The following is a 21,967-nucleotide window of genomic DNA, read 5'->3' as shown; positions in this document are numbered from 1 at the left end:
CTCGTGATATACTCGTACACATTTATTTTTAATGTCAACCATTATACATATTTATATAATAATAAATTATAAATGATTTGTTTATTATAGCACTAAAAATATTTCTAATATTTAAAAACAATAATGTAATTGAACTCATACTTTAAATATAACATGATCGGTTTGTCATTGTAATTAGCATTTAGGACTTGAACCTTTATTAGAGAAATGAAGTAATTGCTGATTAATAAATTCTATAATATTTGTTCACACAGTGGATTATGTTAAACAACGCCAAAACAAATATTGTTTTCATAATTTAACTCATCATGTAATTGTGTTTGAAAACTTCACGTAATTAAAATTAACATACATTCATTGACTGCTTGTATTTTTTTTACTTTTTCGCTGGCGATACAATTTTTGAGCAGCTATAATATCTGTTTTACCTATAAAAATATTTACTATTTTAATAACTTCAAAAATTTATATAAACTGCGAATAATATTTTTTTTTTTTTTTTTTTTTTTAATTTTTATTTTCAATAGCAATCAGAATACATAACTATTCTATGAGCTATTTGGCTTATGTCATTCACTCACACACATACACACACACTTGCAAACACACATATAAATTTATCGGATCAATATTACAATCATATTCAGAGAATCACTTCAATAAATGATTCAATTATTCTGTTTATATAAGGTTTTGGTAGTTCTATGGTTCCTCCATATTATCTTCAAATTTTAATAACTTCAAAAATTTATATAAACTACGAATAATATAGAAATTATTTTAATAAACTTACGTTTCGTACACGGCATAAATGTTTCAATTATTTTAATATTTTCATTATAATTATTTTTGGGGGACAAGGTAAAATATTCTTTTGATTCAGGTATTTTTTTATTAAATCAAGTTTTGTACTACGATGTAACTTAAAATCTAATGACATTCCGATATATTGCTGCTCGGTGACGCATACAACGTACGCCGGTACACATACAACGAAATATCTCTATTCACTCGACACGACGACTAATCACAATCGACCCGTTCATTGATTATTAACCAGCTCTTAGATGTATTTTGGCGTAAGGCAAGTTGCATAAAATTCCCAATGTGTATATCCCAAATATTATAAAGTGTAGAGTATTTTAATATAAGAAACTACTATAGACTATTCTATTCAAACGTTCACAAATTTTTATGTCATTTTCAAAATAAAATTAGTTATTATCGACTAATATAAATTAATAATCAATATCAAAATCCAAAAAGCAATCAGTGACATTAAAAACACCATTTTAGAAAAATTTAAAATTTTGTTAATTTTTATGAGACTTGTGATACAACCAAAAATTATAACAAAAACATTAGACTTACTGCATTTTTTCTTATTCTTATTTTTACTGCACAATTTTATTAGGACTTAAAAAAATATTTAATGAGCATCGAACTGATTTTATTTTCAACTCCTCCGTATACTAGTTCGTTCTAGAAGGAACATAAGACAACTAATACAAATGCCAAATATCCAAACATAAAAAATTGCTTCCAAATGAGCCGTCGTCAATCTTAGTAAATCAAATGGATCTTTCTCTTCGATTTTAGCTGAAGCTGAAGCTGTCATTTGATTATAATCGAATAAACTAACTACAGACCAATGTTCATACAATCCAGCTTGTTTTAGCAAACTCTGATAGTATTCAATCCTTCTAGCATAAGGAAAATCAATAGTAACCACATAGCTGACAAATGTAGGAAGAAAACATTCTTCGACTATATGATAAATAGGCCTGCCATGTTCTGTATGTACTTCTCGTGCTAATAAAAAACTTGCATATCGATATCTCACTGCATAAGCATAATGTATATTATTATTATCCCTCATTTCTAATATTTTACTCATATTGGATTCTGGTAAAAACATTCGACTTAAATCGGCGTTGTTCAAACCTTGCTCAGCCCATTTCTGAAGTTCTTCGTCATGAACTATTACTCTCAAACCCGATTTGTTAACGTCGTTTAATGTGTGCATATCTTCATTATAAATAGGTGTCATCAAACTACCAAATAATAAACCCAAATAAGAATTCGTTAGAAAGAAACTATAAATCGTCACTGCCATCATTAAAAATCTAGCACTGTTTCCGACATCGCGCCACTTTATATGAATGCAATAATTCAGGAAAAGTCCGCATAGAATTAATAATGTAGAATTTCATCATCTGCTCTGTGAACTTCATCATGAAACTTGAAAAACCAATACCAGGCTGTTATTATCAACACAATAAAAACTACTGTTGTGAACCAAACACCACTGGCAAACGGTTTTATAAACCTATTTATATCACTCCTTTTCCCAGATTTAGGCACCATTATACACCAGGAATCTACCTGGAGTGGGTATATATATTGCAAGTCTGGTTTTGAATTGTCAACAAAGTACTGGGATGTAAATAAAACATCACATCTGTGATTTATTAAGTTGTTTCTTGATGCAACCAAGCGACTTTCGTGTTTTCCATCTTCAAATGTTAAACGATAAGTTGCATTCATGGCTTTTAAAATTGTCTTCATTGCATATCCATCGGAGCCTGATATTGCCAAATTTCCATAATTATCAAGCATCGTAATGCTAGAAGGTGGTAAATCGTACAAACAGATATCTAACAAGTGTCCATACATGTTGTTATTTGACAAGCTTATATTTTTGCTCAAACTGTAAATCCCTGTTTGATTGTATATTTTCCTTAAGAATACGTGGTAAGTAAACCATTGTAAAGAATGCGTTACATTCGACCAAAAAGTAATTAATATTCTAGTCACATTTTTTAACCAGAGTTTTTTGAAAATATTTGACATCCAATCGTAACAATCAAGTTCTTCTTGTAAAGTTAAAGTATGTACGTACACATTTACAGGGGTTTGGACATCATAATTACTCCATTTGTAAAATCTTTGCAACATTTGAAATACATTGAGTTTGGGCTTATCTATTATGTATAGATAAGAACTCTTCAAATAGTTATGTGGAGGTATTTTTTCTTTATTACCAATATCATATATTATAAAAGCATTTTTATCAAATACTATATTCAGTTGGTTAATAATTCCATCTACATCAATCAAGAATATTGTGTCGGTGTAATCTTCTGCATCCGTTACGGCGCCCAATACTTTTAGAATTTGACTGAACATTGCTCCATAATGTTCAACTTGAAATTGCTTCTCCAAATAGTTTCCTTGTGCACTATTAACAAATAGAAAAAACACTACTAAATATAAAATTCGGATTGGTCTGTGGGACCATAGTACCAACGACATGATCAACATTGCTAGTCATACTAATTTTAATTTATACACATATACCGTGGTAATAAAGTTTTTACAAAAAATATTGAATTGATTAATAGACTAGTGCTCCATTTACACGTGGACTTTTATCAAATATTTTTTATAAATATTATTGCCTCAAAAAATGATAGAAATATTGATTTCTTATTGTATTCAGATAATACCTACAATGAACTCCATGTATAAAACCTTTATGATCCGATCACATTTAACCAACTGAAGAAATTTACTGGTTCTACTAGTAATTAATCAATTGAACTTTTTATTAATTCGTATTTCTTGTATGAGTAAAATATTCAAAATTATTCAAACACACATTAGTATCAATAATTTTAAATTAAGGTTTATTATAATCTTAACTATATGAGTCGTTCTATTACAAACGATTCAAGTATTGTTATTGTTAGGAAAATTGCAAAAACAATTTTTTTAAAATTATTATAAAGTTTACTTTAATATAAGTGTAATTAAAAACTAATAATACTGATTCGATCAGCGCAACTGGAGATAATTAATTTACCGCAAAGGATGTTCATAAAAATTGACGAAAAAATTCATATTTCAATCGTAAATATTTACATGAACATTTTTTAGCAAAATCCTGAAATACAATCAAATGATCAAAATCAAGTGATTTTATGTTTAATATCTGTAAAAAAATCAGATAATTCTAAAATGTCAAGGTTTGGTTGGTGTGCGTTTTATAAAAGTTGAACCCATATATAGGGCAGGTCAGGGAACAGAGGTTCATGTTGAATTTTAGTTATTATACTGTTCAATACAAACACATTAAACAAACAACTACCTATTTACGTTCAGTAAAATTCTCCGCTGATTAATCATTGTAAAATATATTTTTTGCTGTTTTGCTAAAATCTGATTTAAAATTCGTGTATTATACGTGCAATATAGCATTGAATGAAATAAATAAGGGAAAGTCCCGTAACGCCGGGCGGCACCAAGCACCGGACACTCTATTTAACACGTATTATTTAAGCGAGTATAAATTTTTTCATTTCAAAATACAAGTGAAAGGGGCACTGGGGGCACACAGGTACAGGATCACGCTCCAAGCCTCACTTGTGACGCACACGGCCACGGCGAGAGCAACCCTTTCTTGTTTTAGGCGCAAAATCATAATGTCACCCAAATATTAATGGAAGTAATTTTAGCATGTTTTGCATTTAAATTCGAGTGGTATGCAAAGATAAAAGTTGTACTTGATTGTTATCCGTAATATTGTAGAATATTATTAGATCTTTTAAGGGGCTAGGGGTACTTGGAATTTTTGAAAAATTGATTTTTATTTTTTTGCATTTTCATTAAGTGTAATATCTTGAAAATGTTCTCTGAAAATTTCAAGTTGATCCGATGATCACTTTTTGAGTTATTGGACTCTTACCAGCGCGTTGACGCAAGTGGAGAGCTCGATACTTATACTCAAGATTATTCTCCCTCACCTCCTGATGTGAAAAAAAAGTTTAAAAGCTTTTAAACTGATTTAAAACGATCTCAGCAATGATAATTTACTTTCAAAATGTGTAGTTCAAGATTGAATCCATAATCAGAAAAAATTAAGAGCTTCAACCAACTAGTGTAAAAAATATGCCTAAAAACCGTGAATACTGGTTCTACTATCGTACAAATTGCTGAATACATATACATAATCATTACTATTGATTATGGGTACCCTAGGACCTAATTGTGGGTATGATTCCCATTGATATGCTGAAAAATTGGATGCTGCACGTGTGAAAGTGGCAGATCAGCGCGCTAACGAGAACATTCGGGAGTCCAGAATGCTTCGTAGGCAACAGCAAATAGAAATTTTGGAAACTTCCACAATGGCTGAAAAACTGTTATATGTATTAACGTACGGGATTAACTATTCATAAAACTATTTTTCTAATTTGATTGAGTTTAGATGAATCTCCAAGGAGTTATGATGGTCACCGCCAGGACCGTTTTTCGAAAACAGCTATAACTTTGGGAATATTGATTTTTTTTCTGAAATTTTTGTTACATCAAGTCAAAGCATTGTATAATAATGCTGTATTAATATTTTTGTAGAAAAACATCGTTCAATAACAAAAAAAATACTGAAAACACTCATTTTTTTGTGCCTGCAAGTACCCCTAACCCCTTAACCAATTTTAGTAGGTGCCACCAAATGAACAAAAATGTCTGTCCTTTATTACCGGACACTAAGCCGTCCCTTAGTTCCGGACAGTAAACATATTAATATTTCTTGTGAGAATTTACGTAATTAATTCCAATTATTTAGTTTTGTTCTGTATGAGTGCTAACGGTAACTACATACCCCCATTTTTTGTATTTCCTAGTCAAAGAATGAAAAGCTTATGATGAATGTTCCAGCTGAGAGCAACGGTGTGACCAAGCCAAAAGAGTGGATGAATAGTGACTTTTTTTGCAATATCTAAGAATATTCGTCAAAAACACTTGTGCAAACATTCTAAAGTATGTAGATGGCTACACATGTGTTCAATGCAGGTTATTTTGAAATGTCCGGTACTAGGTGCCACTGTTTAAAATCATATTTTTTGATAACAAAGTTTGATTTATAGTTATAATTATTGTTAAAAGATTGCGGATTTGTTAATTTAGTTTGATTTCTAACTTTGTTATCTAACATAAATCATAATTTAATAAACATTTCGTAAAATATTTTTTGATTTATTTATAAATAACCTTAGGTGTCCGCCACTTGGGCACTTTCCCCTAATACTAATATTTAAACAATATTGAATCATATTTATATTATCCATAAGTAATAAATAAAATTATGATAATCAAATATTAATAATTTTTATAGTATTATCGGTAGGCAAAAAAGCAAAAATACATGTTTTATTTTAAATAAATGATAATACAAAACAATTTAATTATTCATAAAATTATTAATTTTTGCAGAAAGTAGTCACAATGCATACATCATCAATTAATTAATACAAAGTTAGTAGTAGTAATAGCAATTGCAACATTTTTATATTTTGATTTACTTCAATTAAGTATAGTACTAACCACAATTTTACTCTTTTGCTGAATAAATTATAATAAAAAAATTGAATTTTCAATTCTAGTGAGTTAATGTAACGATTTTTTATTTACGTACATATGAGAAATACATAATTTTAATATTGTTATTTATTTTAAATGAATTATTGTATAAAAGTACATTTTAAATGTAAACATTTATGTCGCAATTATGTGTATAACACATCAATAATGAATAAATTATTTAAAACATATCAAACATATTATATAAGATCATATTCGACTAGGTGTAAGAGACATTTTGCATATAAAAGTTTGCGTGAACTTCCCAAAATGTGTACATAATTGACTTAATAAATAATAATTCATTATATTAATTTATCAGAAATATATAAGTATTTCAAGTTGTAGTAGTACATAAAAGAAACTATTTCAGATGATTCAATTTTGTATAAATTTTACAAACATTTTATTTTCAATTTAGTTGATTTTTATCAATAAACAATCGAACATACATAATACATACACCGAGTATTTTCCAAAAACGTGGTTTTATATAGTTTTTATAGATTTCTAGTATTTAGTACTCCTAGAGTCAGACTCTGTTACCATAAAAAGTTTAATCAAAATCGTCAAACAAAAATATTTAACATTTAATGTGAATCGTTTATCTGATTCACACAATTACCAAAAGATATCTATTAAATAGTTAATAAATTTTCAACGTTGGTTGAAATTCTCTCTCTGAAAATGAATATGCAACAAACTGAATTTATTTTCAACTTTTCCGAATACTAGTTCGTTCTAAAAGAAATATAAGACAACTAATACAAATGCCTAACAGCCAAACATAAAAAATTGCTTCTAAATGTGTCGTCGTCAATCTTAGTGAATCAAATGGATCTTCTTCTTCTATTCTCGCTGAAACTGAAGCTGTCATTTGATTATAATCGATTGAACTAACTACAGACCAATGCTCATACAATCCAGCTTGTTTTAACAAACTCTGATAATATTCAATTCTTCTGGCAAACGGAAAATCAATAGTCACCACATAGCTGACAAATGTGGGAAGAAAACATTCTTCGACTATATGATAAATAGGTCTGCCATTTTCTATATGTTCATCTAGTTCTAATAAAAAACTTGCATATCGATATCTCACTGCATATGCATAATTTATATTATTAGCATTCCTCATTTCTAAAATTTTGCTCATATTTGATTCTGGTAAAAACATTCGACTCAAATCGGTGTTGTTCAAACCTTGCTCAACCCATTTCTGAAGTTCTTCGTCGTGAACTATTACTCTTAAACCCGATTTGTTAACGTCGCGTAATGTGTGCATATCTTCATTATAAATTGGTGTCATTAAGCTACCAAATAATAAACCTAGGTAAGAATTCGTTATGAAGAAACTATAAATTGATACAGCCATCATTAAAAACCTAGCACTATTTCCGACGTCGCGCCACTTTATATGGATGCAATAATTCAGGAAAAGTCCGCATAGAATTAATAAAGTAGAAATTTCATCATTTGCTCTGTGAACTCTATCATAAAACCTAAAGAACCAATACCAAGCTAACCCTATCAACACTATAAAAACGACAGTTGTAAACCACACACCATTGCCAAATGGTTTTATAAATCTATTCACATCATTCTTTTTCCCAGCTTTAGGCACCATTATACACCATGAATCTTCTTGGAGTGGGTATATGTACTGCAAATCTGGTTTTGAATTGTCAATAAAATATTGGGATGTGAATAAAACATCACATCTGTGATTTATTAAATTATTTCTTGATGCAGACAAACGACTTTCCTGTTTTCCATCTTCGAATGTTATGCGATATGTCGCATTGATTGCTTTTAAAATTGTTTTCATTGCATATCCATCGGTTCCTGAAATTGCTAAATTTCCAACATTGTCCATCATCATGATGCTCGCTGGTGGTAAATCATACAAACAGATATCTAGCAAGTGCCCATACATATTATTATTTGACAAGCTTATATTTTTGCTTAAACTATAAACCCCTGTCTGATTGTATATTTGTCTTAAGAATACGTGGTAAGTAAACCATTGTAGAGAGTGTGTTATGTTGGACCAAAAAATAATTAATATCCGAGTCACATTTTTCAACCAAAGTTTTTTGAAAATATTTGACATCCACTCGTAACAATCAAGTTCTTCTTCTAAAGTTATATTATGTACGTATACATTGACAGGCGTTTGGACATCATAATTGCTCCATTTGTAAAATCTTTGCAACATTTGATATACATTGAGCTTAGGCTTGTCTATTACATATAGATATGAACTATTCAAAAAGTTATGCGGTGGTATTTTATCCTTGTTAGTAATGTCATATATTATAAAAGCATTTTTATCAAATACCATGTTTAATTGTCCTTTTATTCCATCTACATCAATCAAGAATATTGTGTCAGAGTAATCTTCTGCTTCTGTTACTGAGCCTAATACTTTTAGAATTTGACTAAACATTGCTCCATAATCTTTCACTTGAATTTGTTTCTCTAAATAGTTTCCTTGTGCATTTTTAACAAATAGGAAAAACACTACTAAATATAAAATTCGGTTTGAACTATTACGGGACCATAGTGCTAACGTCATTGTCAACATCCTTGGTCATATTCACTTTAATTTATATACTGATAGAAAATGTGTTTATACAGTTTTCACAAAAAACATTGATTTGATTAATAGTCGATTGCTCTACTTAACACGTGCACTTCAATTAAATACTTTTTGTAAATATTATTCAGACAAAAAGTGATAGAAATATTGATTACTTATTGTACTTGATTTTAATGAAGCAATGAACTTTATGTATGAAACTTTTTGCTTCGATAACATATAACCTACTGAAGAAAATCTTTGGTTATGTCTTTTCTGTTAATTATGGAATACGCAATAGTTACACGTGGCTTTAATCAATTGCATTTTTTATTCATTCGTCTTGTTAGATAAATAATTATAATAACCTTTACTACTCATGTGTCAAAATCTACTAAAGTCAATGAGTTAGAAATTTGATCAAACGATAAAATAACCCGGTTCATATTGTAACTAGTGAATAATATATTTTATCTGTAACCAGATATCTGGTGATATTAGGAATAATATTACAGCTCTCAAAGGAAAGAGTTTTATTTGGAATGGAAGGTTTCAGATAATTTTATATACCACGCGCTTATTAGATTAATTATATCTGTTTAATAGTAATGTTCCAGAATTTGGATAATTTTCCATTGTTTGTTATTTTAAACGTTTTATTCAATAACTGTTCAAATATTTGAGCAGAAATATAAACTTGCAACCGACTGTACTAAATACACGTCGAGGTCGAGGTTTGAAAACTTTCAATGGAATAAGTCTTTATTTTAAAGTTTTTAGGTCCTTCGGATAATAGTAGATATGTTTGTATGTATATATCTTGAAAAATGTTGAAAAGATAGGTAGCTTGAAATGTATTTTATAAGCAAAAAATATATGAAGCCTTAGCCACTACATGGAATGCTAGTCCTCATATATTTTCTGTTGTATATAGTGCTCAAACAACAAAGAGACTGTGAAGTTACTTGCTGAGCAAACATTGTCGACAATCGCAGAACTCTCCCGATGGATTAAATGTCACATGTCATATGTTACCTGCCTAACATAGACCTTAAAAAATATATAAACCGTTTTTAATATGTGGGTTCGATTTTATGTACATTTATTTCACAGGAAAAATATTATCAATATCATTTCTTACAAAAATTTTTATCCATCACAATTGCCATCTTATAATTGAAATAACTATGACAGATAATATAGGCCGATTAGTTTATTGTCTTGCGTATCCAAAATATTTCAAAAGCTAATTTTACAACGTATTGAAATAATCCTACAATAACAAAATTTGATTCCGAACCATCAATTTCGGTTTTGAGACAAGCATTCAACAATAGAGCAAATTCATAGAATAATAAACGTAATTAATAATGCACTACATAAAAAAGGTACTGTTCTGCGGTTTTTCAGATCTCAAGATCTGGCATACAGGCCTAATGTAAAAGGTAACTAGATGTTTACTAGATACTACATTTCTAATGAAATCCTATTAACAAAATATAAAATTTGTCGTCAGAATCTCTGGTACAAATTCAAGTATTACAGAAATGAATTTCGGAGTGCCTCAAGGGAGTGTCCTTGCCCCAACAATATTTTTAATTTTTACAGCCGATTTTCCAACTTCAACTGACGCAAGTGTAGCCACATTTGCTGATAATATGTGCATCATCGCCGCAAACAAAGATGCAGCTTCAAACAGTCTTCAACATCATCTCAGCATAGCTGAGAAATGGTTTCCGTTTTCGAGGATAGAAGTCAATAGCACAAAATCAGTTCATATGACTTTCACGCTTTGCACTCGAACTTGCCCCGCAGTTGTGCTCAACGATGCAATATTCCGCCAGAAAAATCAATAAAGTATTTCGGCATTCACTTAGACAGGAAACTAAACTGGAAAATACATATAAAGAACAAAAGACAACAAATAGATCTAATCTTCAAAAATTATTAATTGCTCTTAAAAAGATCACAATTATCAACTTACAACAAATTACTTAAATATAAGACGGTGATCAAACCCGTGTGGACCTACGGAATTCAACTTTGTGGTACTGCTAAAAAGAGCTATTCAAACATAATGCAACGCGCACAAAACAAATTCCTGCGGCAAATATTAAACGCTCCTCCTAACTAACTAGTATGTCATTCATACCAAGAAGACCAGCCGACTCGACTTAAAAGAAAAAAACCTGGAGACCTAATATAGTTTAATTAACTATAATACTTTCATTTTGGTACATTTTATTGTTTTTTTCCTTTTGATTTTAGTTTTTTTTTTTCATTATATTAGCTCTAGTAGATACGCCACTGGGGGTATCTACTAATTTGTAAACAACTAATTGTAAACAACTTGTCAGCATTCTCTGCTAAATGTAATTATATATACAGATAGCAGAATAAAATTAAAATAAAAAAATACAAAGTTATCAGCCAAATTTTGATTTTTAGTACTTATTTATAATAGGTTCTTTTAAATTTGTCCATATTTGAAAAAAAATAAAGGTTACTTGTAAATAACTATAAAATATGCATTACATTTTAAGTTTAATTTCATAATATTATTCAGATAAGACAACGTTTGCCTTATTTAAATTCTATATTATTAATTTTATAATAAATATTTTTTTATTATGCTGATGATATTCCTATGCTTTGATGATATAATTTCGAGGAAAACATATTTTGGATCTATATTTTCATACGTCAGCTGTATTAATACTGCTCGATATTAGGCAGTTTGAAGTAAATGTTGAACATATTCTAAAAAAGTCACAGAAATTGCCTATATATAAAAAGAGCTTAGTACAAAAAAGTATTTTATTAGGGTATACTTATATCATATATACTCATAGGTTGGTTAATGTTATGATTTTCTGTAAGTTCATATGCATCGCTTATTTTTATAATTCTAATAAAATCATATGCTGTGTTGTAAATAAAATAGATTGTATCTGCAATTTGAATTGCAAAAATAATTTAAATATTTATTTACAACGTTTACCAATAATCGTAAAATTGACAATCAATAAAATATACAAGAAACAAATTATATATAATAAAACCGAATGTCGTTGATTTTACTATAATTTGGTGTTTTCCGACTTCCTAAATTATGATGATTTGAATTTTAATGGTGCGATACAGTATGTTGATTTATATCAATCTTTTCTTTATTCTATTGATTAATGTGATATAAAACAAAGATAAACTAATGTCAGCTAGGTATATATTTTATTATATATAAATCGATACATTAGAATTGAGTTCAAGTTAATACATGAAAGTATTTAGTAAAACATTTAAATTAATAAATAACATTTTATTTGGAAATAATACTAATTTTATTTTATTTATCATAATATTTTATAAAGAAAATATTATGCTTTTATAATATTTTTATTGTGCTAGTTTTTCTTTTAATATTGTAATTAAGTTTGTGATCTTGGACATATATAGAAATTAATGACAAAATATAGCAAAGTTTGATTTGAAGCCATAGATTCAAAATATTCTGCACTATATATCCAAATAAATTTATAATTTGAATATAGAATTAAAATAACATAATACAATGGATTTTGTGCCTACTTTGTGAACTTGTTAATTTATCTATGAAGCATTTCGCAACTGAGACTTATTTATGATGAATTCTAAAATAAATACAATAAAACAAAGCAAAATCCCTAAGCTCCAAATGCGAAAAATAACTATTAAATTATCAACGTCATCCGAGCTATAGCCTTGAGATGAAAATCTTCCATAATCATATTTGCTCAACATATCCCAAAAAATGACCAAACCAGCTTCTTGATATCTTCTAATAAGTTTTTCTATCCGTTGGGAAAAAGGAAAATTTAGATTAACTGCATAACTTGAATACATGGGAAAAAAACATTCTTCTACCAAGTGGTATATTGGTCTGCTATCTTTTTGGTGAGATTTTAGTTCTACAAAAAATACTGCTAATCTTCTTCTTACTGCATATCCATAATCCACATTGTTATTCTCACGCATATCCATTATTTTGGACATGTTGTTCTCCAATAAAAATATTTCGCTCAAATTGTATTCCCTGTTGTCTAAACCAGTTTTCAACCAAATGTGGTATTCTGGTTTGTGAACCATGACTTTTAAACCTGATTGCCTTATTTCGTTCAAAGTATTCATATCTTTATGATAAATAGGTTTCATGAGGCTTCCAAATAACAAACCCAAATAAGAGAAAGACACAAAAAAGTTATACAATACTAAAGACATCACCAGTGTCCTTACACTGGAAGATAATTTTGCAATATTTGGTGATATTGATATATTGAGTAGAATACTTATAATATCCAGGAAGATCAACCTCTTGTCTTCTTCATTCAAGTGAGATTCACCCAGTTTTCTGAACGCCCACCAAATAACAAATATACAATTTGTGCAAGCCAAAATGAAAAACCAAACCGTTGAACTTAGAGGAGTAACTAATTTTATGACATCATTCATCTTACCAGCTTTGGGTACCATGGCACACCAGGCATCACGTGCTACAGGATAAATATAATGAATCCTTGGATCATTTATGATATACTGAGATGTAAATAAAATATCACAAGAGCGATTAGCTAAGGCATTTCTGGATTTTGTCAACCTGCTGTCATAAGTATCATTTGACTCCAACACAGAATACGAAGCATTGAAATTTTGCATTATATTCTTCATCACATAACCATCTATTCCTGAATAAATTGTTTTTCCAAATCTGTTACGAAAAATTAAGCTGAAAGGACGTATGTTGTAAAAACAAATATGGATTGAATGACGATTCATATTGGTTTCTTCTTGCCAATAGTTTTTCGTGTTATAGTCACCAGTACGGTTGAAGAGTTTTTGGGAGTAGACATTGTAGTTGAACCATTGTAAGGAATTTTGATGGTCTGACCAATAATACACCAGAATACGTGTAATATTAAGTGTCCAGCTAGCAACAAATGTTGATTTTAGCCAATTATTAGATGAAATTTCATCACTGCGAGATACATTTGATATATAAACCACGGAAAGTGTTACAGCTTCATAATTTCTCCAATTATAATATTTCCTCATCAACTTGGTCAATGGGTACGATGCATTTGGAATTAGAAAAAAATGAAAACTTTTTTTAGCATTTACATTCAAGAATGATCCAGAATATTTTTCATCACGTATAATTCTGGCACAAGTGTCATTTTTAATATTCTGAGACTTCAATGCTCCACAGGTGTCAACAATGCTGATCGTTAGACATTTTGAATCAAACATATTGCTTGTGATGGAATCCATGATATTTTGAACAACGTCTATTTTATGGTTTTTGGAAAACAAAAGATTTTGAGAAACACTTAATATAACGCACTCAATAGTAATTAAAATCATCAATTGTATTTCATTGTGAATGAATTTGACTTATAATGTACACTGATCAATCCTAAACATCTGTTCCATCTTTTATAAGTAAGATAAAGATATGCCAAGTTATTTTTGTATAAGTTCAACAACGTGCCATAGATTTATAAATAAATAATAATTTAACAAATCAGTTAGAAATGAAACGTCTGAACGGATAATTTGTATGGAACCACAAAATAAATCACAAACGTGAAAATATAAGGAAGCAAGTTGAATTATTAATGGATAACTTCAGTGAAAGGGCACTGTTTTCTGTCTGGTGTTTATATAATTTTATTGATAGTTGAAGCAAATATGATTGATTATTTATTTGTCTATACTCATATTTGCATGGCACAGAAATGGCACATTTAGATTAAAATGAGGTGCTTTTTGGGCATTGAGATAGCAACACATGCTTCGAATTAATACAAGGATTTTGCTATATATGTATATATATACATATAACTTTACATCATTTGCAAATGAAAGTGATTACTAGCAGTAATTTACTAATAGTGGATTTCTTAAAACGTTTTCGTTTGATACAAATTATAATCAAATTAAAGTGTAGTATACAAAGCAAGCAACTCTATTATTATTTCTCATATACTTAAATTCATTTAATTCTCATACATTTTGCAATTAGGTCTTCTATAATACATAAACATTTATCATCACAACTTTTAAATAGAACAAGTAAAAGCATTCAAAATTTATAAAATTAGTCACAGCTCTTATAAATATCTCATAATTAATAATAAAACAACTCACATTTTTCTTCTTAAAAACCTACTAGGGTAAACACAAAATTTAATTTAAGAAATTATTTTGCTATTAGACAAACTATATGTAATGAAGTTTATATATACCAAATTTTGTATTTAAACATCTGCTAGTTTATTTACTTATTTAAGAAATTTATTTTTGTTTGTTTAAAACCATAACAAGATGGAGTTATAACAGTTAACTAAAAAAATCCAGTCTTTTTTTAATTAATAGGGTCTTTATTAACAAGACCTAAATGTTTACTAATTCAAAATTGAGCTTTAGGTTTGCAATATCTAATGGAATATACATTATTCCATTATGTCGATAAAATATTCTGTAGCTGAATATATCAAAAAATCAATTTTCCATTGTGAATATTTATTTTCGAAGTAAAATTTCTCGAAGTAAATCTGTCAAAATACAACGGAAATTGCGTTACGTCCGAACTGTTTGTCATTCGCTCTCGATGAAATAATTTTTATACGGGTCGATTGTGATTAGTCGTCGTTTCGAGTGAATAGAGATCTTTCATTGAGATGTCATTAGATTTTAAGGTTACATTGTAGTACAAATAAATTTTTTGTACTATATTTTAACTGTATTTTAATAAAAAATGCCTGAATCAGAAAAAAATTCTACTAGTCCTTTGAAAATAATTATAATGAAAATAATAAAATACTTGTGCCGTGTACAAAACGTAAGTTAATTGAAATAATTTCTATATTATTTGAATCTATGAAGTTATTAAAATGGAAAATATTTTAAAGGCAAGACAGATATTACAGCTGCTCAAAGAATGAGATTGTCTTGCCAGCAAAAGAATAAAAAAATACAAGCAGTCATTGAATGTATGTTAATTTTAATTACATGAAGTTTTTCAAACACAATTACATGATCAATGCAATTGTGAAAACAATATTTCTTTAGGCACGATGTGAACGAATATTATAGAATTTATTAATCAGCAATTAGTTCATTACTCTAATGAATTTTCAAGTCCTAAATGCTAATTACAATGACAAACCGATCATGTCGTGTTTGAAGTATGACTTTAATTACATTATTATTTTCAAATGTCATAAATATTTTTAATTCTATGTTAAATATAATTTATAATTTATTATTAGATAAATATGTATAATGGTTGATATTAATAAATGTGTGCATCACGAGTGTTACCATATTACTAATAAACATCTTACAAAATCGTTATATATTGTATTTATTTTTAACTTAAATGCCATTCGTATAATAGCAAAAAAAAATACTTCAATCGCGTATAAACCTTACGCGCACTCTTTTTTTTATACATTATTTTTGAAACAAATCTGCTATCATATAAAAATTATCTATATGTGGTGCCTTTAGTTCACTTTAATTATTACTAGTAAGTTTGTATGTTTAATTCACCAAAAATTTATTATGCTCTGCAAAATATTCCCCCACAAACACAAAACAACTTATAATTATACCAATTATTAAAGCAAAGAAAATTCCTTGTAAATGTGACAAGGATAAAGGAATGGCTTCTTCGTGATTATATTCTGGTTTAGCCAAATGACTTTTAGTATAGAGTTTGATTTCATATCGACTCAAAACATCCCAATATTTTCCCAATCCAGCTTCATTAATCCTAAGTTGCGTTCGGTCAACAAGTTTCTGGAATGGAAAACTGGTGTGGACAGCAAAGCTTGCATATACTGGAAGATAGCACTCCTCAACTAAATGGTAAACAGGTCTACCGTTACGATAATGCTCATCCAATTGGATAAAGTACGTAGCCATACGATGTCGAACAGTGTACCCATAATTTAAATTATTTCCATGCAGATTCTTTTTAAAGTTAGGATCAGTAGTAGGTTTGATAATAGATGTTATCCAATCGGATTCTCCTAGTCCAGCATCAAGCCACAGAAGAAACTTTTCTTTCACTGCCATAATTTTTAATCCAGAGTTGTACACTTCATTCAAAGTGTGCATGTCTTCATGGTAAAGTGGCTGTAATAAAAAACCAACGAGCAAAGCTAAGTATACAGACGAAATGAGAAAACTATAAAATACTAGTGAAGCCATAAATATTTTAACACTTAGCGACTGCTTATGTCTTCTTGTCGGCACTGAGGAATTTAGAATTATTCTGAAAACATCAAATACCATAATTAAAACGCTTTGGTCTCTACCATCCATAGTAAAGACAAATTTAAAGAATACCAATGAGAAGGCAAAAATAATTACAATGCATATTGTAAACACACACCAGACACTGGCACTAAAAGGTAGTAACAATTTAATGACATCACTCATGGCTCCTTCTTTAGAACCAGAACACACCACGAATCCATAGCCATCGGGTATAAAAATTCTACGTGATCAACATCTGACATGAATTGGGACGTAAAAAGTATATCACAAACGTGGTTTTCTAGATCTTTTCTGGAGTTGAGCAATCTGCTACCATTACTGCTTGTGATGATCAACTTATGAGTTGCATTCATTGATTTCAGCATTGTCATCATGCCGTATCCATCTGATCCAGAAACAAATATACCACCAGAGTCGTTTTTGAGGACGAGACTGTATGGAAACACATTGTAGAAGCAAGCTTTAAGTTGATAACCATTTAAATTCGTATTTATTGTGGATTTGTACGTTGTTAAATTAAAATCACCGGTACGATTGTAGGTTATATTCAAAAACACATCATGGTTGAACCATTTTATTGATTGACTTCTGGATGATCGATATACTAACACTACATTAAGAATATATAAAGACCAACAGTCATCAAATATTTCTGCCAAACGATGTGCTATGTCATATTCTTCTTCATTTACAAATTCATCAAAATAAAGAATGTACAAAGTTTCATGCTTAAAATTTGTCCAACTGATAAATTGAGGTAAACTCTCCTTCACATCCATAGAAACATTAGTATATAAAAGTAAATATACTGAGTGATGTGCTTCTATAAATTCCAATGTTTCATTAATATTGCAATTGATCACAACATTAGCTCCAAATTTTGATGTGTCAATTGTAAAAAAAATATTTTCTGGAGTTATTATAAATAAGGTTGCTGATGGCATCGTAAATTGTGATATTAAAGTTTCAGTGAAGTTTAGTATCTTCAACAAATCACTTGCACTGGTTTCACTTGTTTGAATTTGATTATGGACGCCAGTAAAATTTATCATCATAGTGTATATTAAAAATCCAATATAAAAAATAACCATTTTTTAAAATATTCGTAATATTAGACATTCTAATTTATTTTCTATTAAATCGCAATGTACACGAGCCAAGTATTATTGCACACTAACTACACATTTATTCCAAGTGGCAGTTTATATCAAGTGGAAGTAAATCGATTATGTTGTTTAGAAAATCTGTTATGCTTGAAATAGCAAATAATTACAAACGATATTGTCCAGGAATGCTTAACTGCCATTAAGGTAAATAAGGCAGTATTTATAATACAATTGCCATAGATTATTCATAAAACACTCCACGTTTTCTTTCACAAAACAACCATGTGTTTTTTTTGCTGAGCGTGATACAGATTTATTAAAATTATTTAATATATGTATAATAATTGTCTTCATCTATTATTAATGAAAAATTTAATGGTAGTTAATAAAGTACACGTGCTTCCATTAGAAATGAAGAAAGAAATGGTATAATAATGTAGTTAATTATGATTAAATTGTTTTGATGAATTGTATAGAACATGTTCACAGGAATGCTGTTTTATTTTTGGTTTAGTATACTTTTACCAAAATTAATTATTTACAGGTATTGTATGTATTTTTAATCTCCCGAAGGAGAAGTTATGCTATCGCCGTAAAATCAGACTAATGCTAATTTCATGTTTTCTCCACCTTTACTGGATCAAACCGAAATTGGAACTACTGGTGCATGGCATCATGCCTTAAGGCAAATTGCAGGAATTTCCAATACCAAAAATTAAAATTTCTAAATAAACTTCAAAATTTGTTAAAACTAAAAAAATGACATTTTTAATCATTTTGAAATTTTTGATAAAAATTGACTTTTTTGAAAAAAATGATTTTTTTTGTATACTTCAAAATCTTGAACTTTTTGAGAAATATCAAAGCGCGAAAGCGCCGCGTTGCAGTCTAACAGATAAACATTAGTATGGAACTCATAGGCAAATAGAATTTTTTGTTACTTTTTTTTATTGAATTTTTTAAACCGCTACATCTGCTTTTCCAAAAATTTCACATCGAACGCTCCATTCTCTCGAAAAATTAATTACAATTTCTGGACCTCTTTTGGACCTCGAAATCGTCGACAAAAATTTGTATAGGAACACACACACAACCATATTTCCATTTTGCCAAAATTTTCAGAAACCCTTAAAACGTTAAGATATACAAATTTAATTTTTTGCGATTACTTTAACTTTAGCAAGCCGGATGACATTTTTTTTTAATTTTATTTTCAATAGCAATCAGAATGACAATTCTATGAGTTATTTGGCTTATGTCATTCACTCGCACACATACACACATACTTTCAAACACACTTAAAAATTAACCTGATAAAACCTGATAAAAATTATATTGTTAGAGAATCACTTCAATAAGTGATTCTACTATTCTGTTCATGTAAGGTTGTTGTAGTTCTAAGTTTCCTCCATATTATCTTTGGGCAGCTTCTTCTTCAGTCTTCTTGAAGTTGATGTCTCAAGAAGCTGAGTGATTATATAATTTGTATGATGTTCTAGTTTTTGAAAATGTTTGACACTGTTGATTTGTATTATTTTGTTTATAAATTCAATATGAAAATCGTCGTGTAAGGTTTTATTGCTAACAAACCACGGAGCATCAGTAATCTGCCTCAATATTTTCGATTGGGCACGTTGCATTAGCACTATGTTGGATTAGCTCGCACAGCCCCACAATTCTATGCCATAAGTCCATATTGGTTTCATAACTACCTTATAAATTAAAAGTTTATTGTCAATACATAAAATTGACTTGCGTCCTAGTAGCCAGTATAGTTCAGCGGTTCGAATTTTTATAGTTTTTAATTTGGCGCGAATATGGTCTTTGGATGACATAATTAGCATGTCAAAATGTATAAAATAATTTATGAATGTTTATTTGGGGTTTTTGAGCTTCAATAGATAAAACGTTCGTTCAGGAAAATCTTATATCAGAAGTTAGTTCAGGAAAATATTATACATATATGATTGGGTAGTACTGCCCTAGGGCAATAGTGTGAGAGAACATATTTTTGATCTATATTTGCTAGTGAAAATTGATATCACTACTGCATGATATCAGATTATACAAAACAAGGGTTCGAACTCACGACCATGTCCACACAATGCAGTGCGGTTAACCGTTGGAACACACATACACACCCATAACTTGAGATTATTATAATATATATCTATGTAAAAAGCTACATTTATCTTGTTTATCTCTTTCTCTTCTTAGTACCAGTTTAAAATGCTTGCAATTAGCGATAAGTGAATTAAATTGATTTTTAATTTACTGTTAAATATCAATGATATAATTGCTTTTTTATCAGAGCAATCTACATCAAAAGCTGTATTGACGCCATAATAATATCGGATTAATGTTTAATTATTGATATTTAATTAATTATTGCGCGTTTTATATATCTGGCTTGTTATTAAAAAGTTATTCGACAAGAACTTTTGTTAAAATATTGATACTTTGATACATGTATGTTCATAATATCAAATTTTAATTATTTTTGATAAAAACATGTAGTATGAAATTTTGCACTTACCATATGTGAAAAAGGATCAGATTCACGACCGTGGAATAAACCTGACATTAAATAGCAGTGATACCAGTTTTTACTCTGAAATAAAAAAACAGTGGTATATTGCACTATTTCTTAAGGAAAATTATTAAAACTTAGAAATATTTTAATACATTAAATTAATCAAAATTTTAAAATTATAATTTATTAATTATTAATAAAAATCAAATTTTTCAAAAAAAGTTTTGAATATTTTGAAACAATGTAAAATTTGAAAATCTGAAAAACAACATTAATTGGTTAAATTCTATTTTTCGAAATTAATATCAAATATAGGTTACCATAATATAGATCACTGTAAATGATAAAAAAACATTAAATCAGTTTAGGAAAATAAAAATATAATAATAGTTTTCAGATAACACACTCATTTTTGTTATTGTTAGTAGCAATGATTGTAACATATTGGTTTGGATCCTAATCTAGATTAAAAAAAAAATTAAACAAATATAAAATATAAAAAATATATAAAAGCGCCACTTAAAAGGTTCAAATAGTTTGCTTGAAGTTTAAAAGTGAGTTAAGAAAATTTTTAACTCAAAAGCAAAAAATGCTTAAAAAATAAGTACATTAATAAAATCAAATTTTTACAAATTACTTTTATCCAATTATTGTTTTTAACCAAAACACAATCCAAGCAATAATTCATTTCCAAGCAATAACCTACATGAGTGTATAATGATGTTCGAAATAGTTATTTGAAGTATAAAAGTGAGCTGACAAAACTTCTAACATGAGTAAAAAATCAATATTTTATTAATATTTTCAACCAATCAATAACTAATTTTCGCATTTTTTATTTATCTTTGTGTCGTTAGGACTAATTAATTTTTTTAACTACTAGAAACTATTTCAGAAGGAAATATTTTCTCAAGACTATTGACAAAAAAAAGCACGAATACAAGGTGGGCCAATTAACTTCTGAATATTTTTTCAGTATTCCTTTTCTTATTTGAAAGCTGA

At 28.8% G+C, this 21,967-nt stretch overlaps 2 protein-coding genes across 2 annotated transcripts; both read right to left on the bottom strand.

Annotated features, from left to right (window-relative positions):
• Positions 1-7,138: 7,138 nt before the first annotated feature.
• Positions 7,139-9,001, bottom strand: LOC113388188. Its single transcript, XM_026625588.1, has one exon. The coding sequence runs from the start codon at positions 8,999-9,001 to the stop codon at positions 7,139-7,141; it is 1,863 nt and encodes a 620-aa protein (XP_026481373.1).
• Positions 9,002-12,613: 3,612 nt separating this feature from the next.
• On the bottom strand, positions 12,614-13,696 carry LOC113388187. The gene has a single exon (XM_026625587.1). It carries the CDS (start codon positions 13,694-13,696, stop codon positions 12,614-12,616), a length of 1,083 nt encoding a protein of 360 aa, XP_026481372.1.
• Positions 13,697-21,967: the final 8,271 nt, after the last annotated feature.

The sequence above is a fragment of the Ctenocephalides felis genome, unplaced genomic scaffold (assembly GCF_003426905.1).
Source record: "Ctenocephalides felis isolate EL2017-DRISC unplaced genomic scaffold, ASM342690v1 CF-g0.4_SCAFFOLD_03572, whole genome shotgun sequence".
In the NCBI taxonomy this organism is placed as follows: domain Eukaryota; kingdom Metazoa; phylum Arthropoda; class Insecta; order Siphonaptera; family Pulicidae; genus Ctenocephalides; species Ctenocephalides felis.
Note: the sequence above shows the minus strand (reverse complement) of the source record. Positions and strands in the feature narration are given on the sequence as shown.

What these genes read in the sequence shown, in the direction of transcription:
- LOC113388187 (XM_026625587.1), bottom strand. Translation starts at nt 13,696, where the DNA reads ATGCAAAATTTCAATGCTTCGTATTCTGTGTTGGAGTCAAATGATACT.
- LOC113388188 (XM_026625588.1), bottom strand. Translation starts at nt 9,001, where the DNA reads ATGACGTTAGCACTATGGTCCCGTAATAGTTCAAACCGAATTTTATAT.